At 42.0% G+C, this 12,786-nt stretch overlaps 1 protein-coding gene across 4 annotated transcripts in view; it reads left to right on the top strand.

Moving 5' to 3' along the window:
• The window catches only part of itprid2 (ITPR interacting domain containing 2), an 81,696-nt gene extending 72,228 nt beyond the window's left edge, over nt 1–9,468 (top strand). For 2 of the 4 annotated variants that reach the window (XM_033023825.1, XM_033023826.1), the window contains exons 16-19: nt 1,531–1,590; nt 3,664–4,143; nt 5,010–5,119; nt 8,387–9,468. In XM_033023825.1, the coding sequence (XP_032879716.1) occupies nt 1,531–1,590; nt 3,664–4,143; nt 5,010–5,108 (639 nt within the window). In that variant the 3' untranslated portion in view covers nt 5,109–5,119; nt 8,387–9,468. Of the gene's footprint in view, nt 1–1,530; nt 1,591–3,663; nt 4,144–5,009; nt 5,140–8,386 lie in introns of all 4 variants that reach the window. The other 2 variants (XM_033023827.1, XM_033023828.1) reach the window with 2 other exon arrangements.
• The last annotated feature ends 3,318 nt before the right edge of the window (nt 9,469–12,786 follow it).

The raw sequence follows: 12,786 nt of genomic DNA, 5'->3' as shown, positions 1-12,786 counted from the left end.
CTCCTACTGTCCGCTGTCTGTCTTCCCCCCTCACCTCATGCGCTCTCTGCCCAGCCTTCCCACTGCAGTGCAATTAGTTAGTTTAGTTCAGTTTAATTTAAACATACAGCATGGAAACAGTGCCCTTCAACCATCCGAGTCCATGCCGACCATCGATCACCTGTACACTAGTTCTATGTTATCCCACTTTTGCTTCCTGCGCACGAGAAACCTGCACGTCTTTAGAATGAGGGAGGAAACCGGAGCACCCGGAGAAAACCCATGCGGTCACTGGGAGAACGTACAAACTCCGCCCAGACATCACCCGTAGTCAGGATCAAACTCGGGTCTCCGGAACTGTGTGGCAGCGGTTCTACCACTGCGCCATTCTGCGGCCCATATTTCTGCTCCCGTCACGTGATGTGCTTTTTTTTTAAAACAATTATTAATATATGACCATCATCAAGTTGCAGCAATTGTAGTAAATGTGGAGATGTTAGTATGATTGTTTATTCTAATGCCACAGGAAGAGATCCATCAGGTCATGTTGAGTACTGGACCTGTGAACCTGCCACAGGTGGATTGGTGATAATGTATTAATTCACTCATTCCATGCCACAGATCCAATCTTGTCAGCTATGTCCTTCAGAACGGCAGCATATCAGCCAGTGCTGATGCTACCAATAGCTTGTGGTGATGGAGACTGACGATCCCCGCACAATGTGCCATTGCTATTTAGTGCATCTGCATGTTGTATAATGTGGATGACTATTCTAGGCTTGGGATGCCTTCCTCATGTTGGACAAGTGTCATGACACTTCATGGGGTCTGGAGTCATTTTTGTGGATTCTCAAGAAATCTGCCTCCAACCTGCATGCATTACCCTGCCCCCGATGGGTCTGTCTTACCGCTGGACATTGAATACTCATGGATTTTGTGTGTTTTGGGTGTTATCCAAAGGAATGATTCTCTGAGTACAACCATCAGCCTTCTATCAGGAGGATGTGGTGATCTTATCGAAGTGTATAAAATCATGACAGGGAATAGATCGGGTAGATGCACAGAGTCTCTTGCCCAGAGTCAAGGAATCAAGGACCAGAGTATATAGGTTCAAGGTGAAGGGGAAAAGATTTAATTGGAATCCGAGCGGTAACTTGTTCACACAAAGGGTGGTGAGTGTATGGATCAAGCTGCCAGAGGAGGTAGTTGGACCTGGGACTATCCGAATGTTTAAGGAACAGTTAGCCAGGTACATGGATAGGACAGGTTTGGAGGGATATGAACCAAATGCAGGGACTAGTGTAGCTGGGACATGTTGGCCGGTGTGGGCAAGTTAGGCCGAACGGCCTGTTTCCACGCTGTATCACTCTGACTCTATGACTACTGCTTGACTAGTCTATGGGGAAACTCTTCCAAATTAGACAACAGTCCCAGATATCTGTGAGGGGGACATCATGGGGAGTGACTTTGCTGCATCCCAATTTGATGCTGGGTGGTCCATTTGGTTTTACTCCTCCTCTGTACTAAAGTGATGATTTTCTGGTTCTTCAGGAGACATTTGTTAATAATGCTGATGCCATGTCGTCCTCCTCTCTCAATGTAATGGAACCGGTAAGTAAGTTGGATTTCTGCTGAATGAAGCACTCTGCTTTGCGCTGTAAAAACCCTATCTCCTTTATGTGCACTAAATATTAACCTAGTTTAAGTGTATTCATCTGCTGTGGTTGGCATCTTATTGCATCTGTAGATTTATAACATCCTGTGGGCAACACACCAGCTTGCATTTGCTCAATCTATCACCTGTATCACCGAATGTTACAATTTTCCATTGGTCCTCGTGATTGCATTGACTCAGTCTCCAGAAAATGATGTCAGTCATAGATTCCCAATATCCTTCTATTTCCATTAGTGTTTATTTCATTTAATAGCACCTGGTGAAAGAGCTTTCAAGATATGCAGTGCTGCCTTGTTAATCAATTATTATTAAACTCCTTTTTACCAAGAGGCATAAAAGTGCTGAGTTCTATCAATTATTAGTCACATTAACAATTCAGCTGTGTAAGTACTCGTGGACAGTGACAATATAGTTTATTAATCCTAACTGTATCAATAACAAAAGTAATAATCTTCACCTTCCTGTCAGTGAATATAAACCTGATGGTTTTTAATAGCATGTTTTTCCAAAGACTTATTGATCAATCAGTTTGCGTCAATTTTTCACATAAGATATATAACATTTATTTTTTCGTTTAGTCACTAATTGGATAGCTCTTTCCAAGAACCAGCACAACAACAATGTTTCCGACAGCTTTAATTTGTGCTGGAAGATTATATAATGCTCTGATGTTGGTAAAACACTTTAGGCTTCAGGTTTTTAATTGTTGAAATAATATTTCTGACATGAAGTTGTTTGCTGCAATTAATAGGGGATGGATTGCTGACTATACAAGATGTGTAGCATGCTGTAGCTTTTATCATTCTTGAGTTTTGAATTGCAATTGCAATCTTTTAAGAAATGAGCACAAAGCTGTGAGGAACTGTGGAATAACAAATATTGATGTCACAAAAAGTGAATTTTAAATGAAACCGAGTAAAGCATTATTGAAAATTAGTGTCTTTTTTTAATGCTGATGCTCTTGGAAATAAATCCAACACAACATTGAATCAACCTTAAGTTTAATTTATCACACAGTAGGAAGTAGAAACAGCGCTAACATGTGTACAATCTTGACAGTGAGCACATGAAAGTTTTAGTTTATTAGGTAATAAGGTAATAAAATATAGATATAGCTTTAATAATGACAATATTTTAAAATATATGTAATGTCGTTATTAAATACCAGCTTTATAATATCAATATCAACTTTAATAATATCAATATGTATTGTAACCAATAAGCTAAGAGCATTTCTAATATTAGAGGTCATACTGTAGATTCATACTGCACGGTAAAAGTCCCTTCTGACCAAGATTCTGCTTTAACATTAGTCCCACCTGCCTGCCTGTCTGTCTTTGGCCCATATCCCACTAAACCTTTCCGATCCATGTACCTGTTTGAATGTCCTTTAAATGTTGTTTTAATACACATCTCAACTGCCTCTTCTGGCAACTCATTCCATATACCAATCACCCCTCTGTATGAAAATGGTGCCCCTCAGGTTCCAATTAAATCTTTTTCCTCTCACCTTAAACCTATGTGCTCTGGTTCTTGATTTCCCTACTCTGGGTAAAATACTATTCTACTCTCTCTATTCCCCTCATGATCTTGTACATCTCTATAAGAGATCCTCCTGCGCTCCAAGGAATAAAGTCCTAGCCTGCTCAACCTCTCCCTATAGCTCAGGCCCTCAATCCTGGCAACATCCTTGTAAATCTTTTCTGCACTCTCTCTCTCGATTAACAACATCTTTCCTCCAGTATGGTGAACAAAACTGAACACGTTACTCCAAATGTAACCTTGCCAGGGTCTTCTACAACTGGTTTTAATAATTTTCCATTTACTCGCATTACATCTTGTTTCCAAGTATTAATGGCACCCGTCAAACAAAATAAAAATAACTCGGCATTAAGTAGACTTGTGTTGCCTCATGACAGGAAGAATATTTAAGTAATATATTAATTTCAGTAAAACCTGTTGATTTATTGCTGGTTGATAAACTGTTTTGACCTTTGGTTGAAATTCAGGTGTCGGAACTTTTGAGGGAGCAGTCATATCTCCGATCTGAACTGGGCTTTTCTGAACATTTGGGTGAAGAATACGAGTACCCACACTCCTACTGTGGCCCCTACTCTAGCTTGGAGCACGGTTCCCGCTCCTCAAGCCCAGGATGGACGTCTAGGTGTTCAGCACCAGGCTCGTTAAGTCATGGCCCTCCGAGTATACCAAGCACCTCCGCGCCACATGGAAAGCCAGTGAGCCAAGCTACCTCAACTACACCACAGGGCAAACAAGTGTATCGCTCTTCAGTTCTGATGACTCCCTCGGCACCATCACGAGCTCCCCAGAGAGAGGCGTTTACAGAAACTATGTCATCATCCGGAGTTGTAGATCAACATCCAATAAGCCAGACCTCTGAACCAACTGGAGCTACAGCAGCCTCTCCATCTAGAGGAGCAAGAAGTCATCTCATAGAGCATCCCAATTACCACAGTATTCTCCAGGAGGTTAGTATTCATTGATACAAAGCCTTGCCACATCGCAAGAGGCTCCCTGAAATTCTAAAGGTGCCTCTCATTGTGAATCACTTGCATTATAAATCACTGAGTGTTGCACAGAGGACACCAGCAATCGGGTTAAATACGGTAAACGGTTGTGAAATAGTCACCTCTCTAAGATGATCATACAAAGCAACGGCCTCCATCGCTGGTCAAGAATGAGATTTCGACAGTTTTTGTTTGCTTTTTCATAAAATATACAAAAGTGCAAGGGTCACAATGAGGTAGGTTTGGAGATAGGGATGACACCTTAGCTTTTGGGTAATCTCATAACAGCAGGGGAAGGGCCGTTACTGATTCTTGTGGTAAATTGAGTTGTGACTTTGAGGGAAAAACCAAGCTGGGGTGGCTCCAGTGTATTTTGACTTTTACATTTCCTGTTCAATCTTTACATGAAAAGTTAAAATGACTGATGTAATATTAGCTAATTTGAGGAAATATACTACTATTGACAGTCCATGATCAAGCTCGTAGGATATCTACTTCAAGGGAATTTGATTGCAGTTTGCTGGGATAAATACAGGGTCATGTGATTTAGTGAACTTAATTGCTGTATATTCCAGTAGTAACTTTGCATGTTAATAATAAGGTGAATGCAGAATGGTTAATGTAAGGTTCTTACACCTACTGGCACTGCCCAAAGGACAATACTGTCTGGACTGAGAATAGCTATCTGTCTTCACCGAATTACAGAAATGTTTAGTGATGTCGATAAGATGGAGAAAAATACGGGGGCTTTCAGGAATGTTATAGCCTTATGCGAATCGAGTGAGGATGCAGTACCACTGATGGAATTTTATTTTTGTCCCCTTCAGATAAAGGAATCAATTGTTGGAGAAATAAGACGAGAAATTATGGATGGGCTTCTTGCTGCAATATCACCATCTGGCAAAGATGCTGGACATAAAGAGTAGCTGTAACTACAGTGAGTAACTAGTACTACAGGTACACCATCAATTTTCTGGCACCCTTGATTCCAGAGCCTTGCTGGATTATCCATTTTGCTGGACCAACAGAGATCACATAGAAACATAGAAAATAGGTGCAGGAGTAGGCTATTCGGCCCTTCGAGCCTGCACCGCCATTCAATATGATCATGGCTGATCATCCAACTCGGTATCCCATCCCTGCCTTCTCTCCATACCCCCTGATCCCTTTAGCCACAAGGGCCACATCTAACTCCCTCTTAAATATAGCCAATGAACTGGCCTCAACTACCTTCTGTGGCAGAGAATTCCACAGATTCACCACTCTCTGTGTAAAAAATGATTTTCTCATCTCGGTCCTAAAAGACTTCCCTCTTATCCTTAAACTGTGACCCCTTGTTCATAATAATAATTCAACCACAAACCTGTGACCTACTAATTATACCCGTCCTCCATAAAGCACCATGAACTGCTAGAAATGTAAATAAAGATATAACAATTAACAAATAAGTAAACAATTAACTGTTTCAGGACGGAGGCGCGTTCCAAAAGAGCGTACGCCACACACAATGCTCTCATCATTTTGTCCGATTAAAGCAGGTGCCGAACCATCCATTGCCAGAAAATCAGCGGTGTACCTGTAATAACAAATCAGTTCTGTTGAAAGATGATGGAAACCTGATGTAAACGCACAATGTTTTGGAAATACACTGCTGGTCATTTAACATATGGAGGAGAATTTTTTTCAATTAATAATTTAAATTTCTTAAATCCTAATAAATTAAGATATGTAATTTAGATAATGCTTGTTCATTTCTAGGTGGATCTTGTTAATATTTTGGGTTAACAATCTATTTTTTTGTCCAGATTCGAAATTAAGTATTGAAAGAGTGTGGTTGGTTAGGTCTGTCAATATTTTCACTGGTAGATATCTGCCACACACAACATATTGGGTCTAATTTTGTGGCCAAATGCCAGCAGTTCCACCTGTACTGGGTTGGGCTCCTCACCGAGTCTCACAGTAAAAAAACTTGTGCCAAGTTAGATCTTGTGCAAGAACAAAGGTACCTTGCAAAGTACCACAGGAAATATATAATTGACATTTAATCAAAGTATTTACATTTAGTTTTAAGGTTGTTATTTCTCCATAAATATCGTAACCATTTCTAATTTACTTAATTTGTATATTTTTATTGAATAGCTTTTGGACTTTAGAGTAAGTCAGCTATATTCAAAGTGTTTAGCAAACTTGAGAACCATCTGGACCGATTGAGCGGCTTAACCAGCCAGCAAAGATTTTTTTAATATTATGGAACTGCATAATAAGCTGTTTTATACCAAAAAAAGAAATTTGAAACCTTTGAGATAGACACAGAATGCTGGAGTAACTCAGTGGGTCAAGCAGCATCTCGCGAGAACATTTATAGGTGATTCAACAGGTTGGGTCTCTTCTTCAGACGGATAAGAAAAAATCAAAGATTGTTTTCTGAGCTGTTTCATGGGCAGGGCTTGTTCTGGTTACAAATTAGTCAGTAATTTTACAGAATTTGTTGCTTCAGTAGGCTTGATTGACAATTAACATAAAATGATACCATCAGGACCATTAAAAATAAAAGTGGATAAATAACTGGTGAGAGATTGAAAGGTGGTGGCGTTCAAAGGAACAATGTGTTCTTGTCCATGAGTCACTGAAAGTTGATGTGCAGGTACAGAAGGTAATTGGAAAATCAAATTGTATGCTGGCCTGTTCTGTAGAAGATTTTATTACAAGAGTAAATACATCATACCACGACGCTGGAATATTATGTAGAGATCTGATTTACTAGATAATGAGCAATATACCCATGATAGAGGAAGAGTAATGAAGATTCACTAGATTGGTTTCCAGAATATAGGTTTGTTGCGTAGCTGACGCATACTGGGCCAACACTCATCAAAATGCTGAAGAATGATCGACTTGAAATATACACATTTCTCAGAGGTTAGACAGGGTAGGTTGCCAGAAAACATTTCCCCTGGTTGGGTTTCCTATAACCAGGGGTCACTGTCTCAAAATAAAGATACTGGTACTTCCTCATCCAGAGCCAAGAGAATCTTTGGAATTGTCTTCTTAAGAAGACTGTGGCAGTCCAGAGCTGAATATATTCAAGACTGATGGATAGATTTTTAGATAAGGTCTCGGAGCTGAATCTGCCTTGTGCCCTGTCCTGCTGCTTCTCAGGATGGGTGTAGAGAGATCACTTACCAGTTGACAACTAGAGAACTCAAGTCTGGCCATATGGTTCAGGTAGGCAGTAACTTTGGCAAAATCCAGTGGATGGGGTAGCTACCTGATCTGTTTGGGTGTTCCAGTAATTTCTGTTGTACTACTACAGAAACCAGTTAAAGACGAGTCATTAAATATATTCAAAAGGGTGTTAGACTCTTGGAGCAAGAGTCCAACAAGGGACATAGGATGAAATCTGGGACACGATACTGAATTTAGGTGATCAGCCATGGTATTAAATAGTGGAGCATGCATGAGGTGCTGAATTGTCTACACCTGTTTCTGCTTTCTGTTCCAATGTTTTTATTTTGGATTTGCAACTTTCGTAAGATTTACTTTTTCAGAGCAGTTGAAGAACTAATGTTAGCAAGACAATCCATTAACGAAGGGCATTTTGATAATGTTATAGATGTTAGAACAATATTGAAGAATTAAATGAATGCAACCGTAACTCTTGATTTAAAAAAAAAAAACTTGAACTGTGGAAAATAAACCAGCATAATTATTGGTGTGAAGTGAAATGTTTACTCAGTCTATCTTCAGAGACTGAAAGATGAATTCATGGACCATGAGCTACGATTCAGAAAATTAGGAGGTTCAGTTGCCTTAGTTCAATCAAAACAGAAGCCATTTGGTTTCTACAAATTGGACAGTGACAAGATCTGGTCCCAGTGTGGATAAAATGGAGTTAAGGTAGAAGATTGCCAGAGATATGATGAATGGCAAACGATGGTGCTGACATGATGGCCTGAAGATCTATTCCTGCTCCGTGTTATGATTTATTAAATGTTCGCACTCGTCTGGTACATGGGCTTGATATTAGATATGTAGAAACAGGATTTTGAGTCTCAACAGCCTTAGAACTAAGATATTGGATTCCAATTTGTAATCAGTTATGGACTGTACTAATTGAGTAAATGCTTATATATTGACTACTGGATTAAACTCCTTATGATTTTCAGTTTTGAATTTCAACTATTCTGTCTGTCACTATTTTCAGGGATGAACTGGTTTCAGAAGAGTTTCCCCTTGGCACAACATAATATTTATTTGTGTAAGAAGGAACTGCAGATGCTGATTTAAACTGAAGATAGACACAAAAAGCTGGAGTAACTCAGCGGGACAGCAGCATCTCTGGAGAGAAGGAATGGGTGACATTTCGGGTCGAGACCCTTCTTCAAATATTTCTTTGGTTTACTGGCTTCTAATTGCTTATACTGGTGGAAATTGCCTTTCAAATGCATCCTGCTCGGACTTCCAATGCTGTAGGAGGCACTGTTAATTCATTGATGGGTTGTCTCTTATCTAGTGAGCTTTCACACCTTCTCTTAAATGTACTTTGTATCTTAATAATTTGTATCATCTAACTGTCTTACAAATGGTTAACTTGTCTAATAGTCAGACATTGTATGTAAAAACTTAAATGTATTCTACTGTTAATGGCCTACTGATGGGGACTTAACACATACTGCATGTGGTAAGGTTAAAACTTGAAATCCCACTTTTACTTAAAGTTGGTTACATGTGCTGTAACCCTTGCACGGATGTTTGTTGAACGTTTTCTTCTGAAACACTGACCTCTATGAGGTACCTCCTGTGCAATAACTATCAGATGGCAAATTTGAACAGACTAATGAATCGTTACTACTGTTTATAATCACAACGCTCTTTAATATCTGTGAAATATTCAGTCTACTACATTTTATGAAGAGAAAAAGTATTTTGTCATTATGTTTTTTTGAAAAAGTGACAATTTAAAGGATGAGGAAACATCTATCTGAATGCCACAAACAGGTTTAGGGGTGGTCTTACACTGTATTTTATAAATATTTAATTCAATTGATGATTTTGAATTTATTTGGTAATTTTGAATAGGATGCAGTCGTGGTTGGGATTGAGAACTACTTAAGTACCTAAAGCAATTTTCTAAATTTGTACTTGATATATATGCAATCCATATATTTACTAAAATGGTTCTCGTATTATGGATGATATGCTGAAGAAGATTGTATAATTGTTTAACTTGGGATGCATGTGGAATATTATTGAAATCACTAATAAATATTTATTTTAAATATAAAAGGGTGTTTCTGGCTGTAGGTTTGTCTGAAAAATCCAATCTGTTCTTCACAACCTATTATGTGGCCTTTCCAAACTAGTTTATCACTTCCAGGCATGAGAGCACTTTGAGCGCCAAGCTTCAAGGGAGAGAAAGGTGACAGGGAAATGCGATTCAAATGATTTAGTATTCTGATGCTGTCATCTCAGTTTTCTCTAAGGACCATCCAAATGTCAACTGGAGATTGTCATTTAATGACATTTCTGCAGTCAAGAATCCTCTGCCAACATTCTGGTTGTCATTACAGAGCAGAAGCTCAATGCCAAAGGGGTGCAGCTGATAGGATGCGACGTTTCACTCCTGGCTTCCCATGTCTTTCTAGCAGCTGAAGAACGAAGTTTGGAAGCATGATGAATGCTCTCACGTGCTTGGATGATGTCAATCGTAGCAGCATTCAAGAAATCTGCCACCATTCAGAACTTAGCAAAGTACTTCAAAATACAATGCTGGGGGAACTCAGCTGGTCTGGCAGCCTCTGGTGAGGGAAGGTACAGATGATGTTTCAAGTTGTTTCAAGTTTCAATTTGGGGCCCTTCTTTGGACTGATAGGAGCAGGGAGGAGAAATGGAAAAGAGAGGGGGGGGGGGGGGTGTTGGGTGCAGGACAATGCTTGGCAAGTGATAGGCAGATGCTGATGTGGGAGCTAAAATAGGGGGGAGTAAGTAGGGTTGCCAACTGCCCCGTATTAGTTGGGACATCCTGTTTTTTGGGCTAAATTGGTTTGTCCCGTATTTGACTGCTACTACTCGGGTCGCGGGGACTGTCGGGTCCGAGCGCTGCGCCCGGCCCCGCCTCACCAGTCCCGATGGAATGCAGCAGCATCTCGCCCGTGGGCCCCGTTGGTCGGCAGCCCGGCTAGCTGTCCTTCGCTTACCGCCGACACCACCACCCCTCCTTCTCATGGCCGATCACCGGTTCATGAGTTGGATGGGGTGCTGGACTTTGCGCGCGATGTCGCGTGTGCCAAAACTCTTCAGCTGGCCCGCTGGCTGGGCTTTGTGTGCAGTCCAGCACCCGGACCAACTCGTCATTCACCCAGCCATGGCTGAGTCAGTCAACGAATTGCCGTTGGAAATTTGTCCCTTATTTTGCCGTTTTGTCCCTGATTTGGGAGTGAGAAAGTTGGCAACCCTAGGTGTAAGTGACAAAAGATTGAAGGTGACAAGGAGACAAAGGTGTCAAATAATGAGGGGAGGGAAGGAATGAAATGTATGGTCAAATGGAGGGATGCGGGTTGAAGGAGAGGGGGGGGGGGGGGGGGGGGGGGGGTAAAAGAGAAATGAGGGATTTGGAGATGATCATGCGATAGGAGCAGAATTAGGCTATTCGGCCCATCAAGTCTACTCCGCCATTCACTGAATAGTCTCATTCTACTATCGCATGACCTGATGATCTCAAAGGGGAGGCAAGTTGAAGAGCCCATGGCTCTGATATGATTGCAGGTGTGTTAAGATCAGTGTGTTAATTGTTTGAGTTAGAATTGTGTTCTTTTTATTGGAGGAGCTTAGTTGTATTGGGTAAATGACTTGAATTAGCCTAACTGTAGTTCAGTGCAGTTGAAATGGGTGAAATTGGGCAAAGCTGTGGGAGGGAAGGTCATCGAGAATAAGATTCTAAAGAAGCTGGCATTTGGAGCAAAAACTAAATGGATAGATTCTGTTCAATGATAATGATTCAATGATACTTTATTGTCACATGTACCGAGGTACAGTGAAATGCTTTGTTTTGCATACAACCCGGTAAAATCATTTAGCAGAACACTCCTAGGCAGTTGGTTTTGCGTTCGATCCCTTCAGCTGGACTGAAAGGGGGGGGGGGGGGGGGGGGGGGGGGGATAGGGCAAGACGTGGCAAGGGATAAGAGGATGCAGGTGAGGAGAGGTAGATGGAGTCTAGTGGGAGAGAGGGGTGATGATAGTGGTTGGGGTGTGACTGGAGGTAGTAACAAGGGGCTGTAGGTGATGGAACCAGATGGGAATATCCGACGGGTGGTGCTGTGAGCCGGCAGCCTTGCCAGCAGCTGTTCGTCCTTTCCACTTTTTTTGTTTTTATTTGTCTAAAAGTGTGTGTTGGGTGGGGGGGGGGGGCTGGAATTGGGTAAAACGTTTTTAGTCACTTACCTCGGTGGAATGCGACTTTTCTCCTAGTTGCATTTCACCCTCTCTCGTGGCCTAGCAGCTTGAATTGGAGTTGGGTCCAGAGCTTCGGCAGCGGGCGCAGCGCGGGCTTTCCATCGTTGAGCCGGACGATCCCTTGCCTGGGGTCGCTAGAAGAAGTGCCCCAATCACTGGCCCGTGGACTATGACATCCTGAAGCCTTGTTCTGTGGAGCTTCTAGCCGTTGGCACGGCGTGGACTTTCCATCGCAGAACGGGCGAGCCTTTGTCGGGGGTCGCTAGAAGAAGTGTTCCGACCGCCGGCCTGCGGCCTATAACATATTGAAGCCGCGGTCTGCGGAGCTTCTAGCTGCGGGCGTGGTGTGGACTTTTAAGAGCTCCGGCCGCTGGCCTGCGGCCTGTAACATCGTGAAGCCCCGGTCTCCGGTAAGAAGCGGACAATTCGGAACCTCCAAGCGCGGAGTGTCCGTCCATCCCGACGTCGGAGTTTTGAGCATCCCGACGAGAGGGCCTGTACATCAGGCCATCCGTAGCGGTAACTGCGGAGGGTTCATGGCCCCAACCACGGATGAACAAAGGAGGAGGACTGACAAAGTTATTGCCTTCCACCACAGTGAAGAATGTTGATTCTACCGTGGCGGATGTTCATGTTGTATTCTATTGTGTATTATGTTCTTTTGTTTGTATGACTGCATGGTAAATCAAATTCCACTGTACCTTCATTGGTGCATGTGGCAATAAATGTGAAGTTGACTTGACTCGAAAAAAAGGGACTAAATAAAGGAGGTGGTGTGGGCAAAAGCGAACAGTGGAGGAACGGGACCTGATAGGAGTGTGTGGGTTATGGGCTGATGGAGTAGGTGGGGAAGAAGCTGAGGCAGAGGGAATGGGATGTTTGTGGGAAAGAAGGGTCTGGGTGGATAAGGTAGAAGTAGAGAGGGACTGTTGGAAAGCAGGTTGCCTGAAATTGGCAAATTCAATGTTCATGCTGATGGGTTGTATTCTACATGGACAGACCATGCAGTGCTAGTCCTCGAGTTTGCACAATAATGCTGTGTTCAGATTACTTCCCACATTCACCTGCGCAACTCTAAAATAACTGAAGAGCCTGTCCACTTAGGCGTCACTTACGCGACATCATTTACGCATCACGACGCACCATGCGC

The sequence above is a fragment of the Amblyraja radiata genome, chromosome 7 (assembly GCF_010909765.2).
Source record: "Amblyraja radiata isolate CabotCenter1 chromosome 7, sAmbRad1.1.pri, whole genome shotgun sequence".
NCBI classification, from domain to species: domain Eukaryota; kingdom Metazoa; phylum Chordata; class Chondrichthyes; order Rajiformes; family Rajidae; genus Amblyraja; species Amblyraja radiata.
The sequence above is the reverse complement of the archived record's forward strand: the minus strand, read 5'-3'. Positions and strand labels throughout refer to the sequence as shown.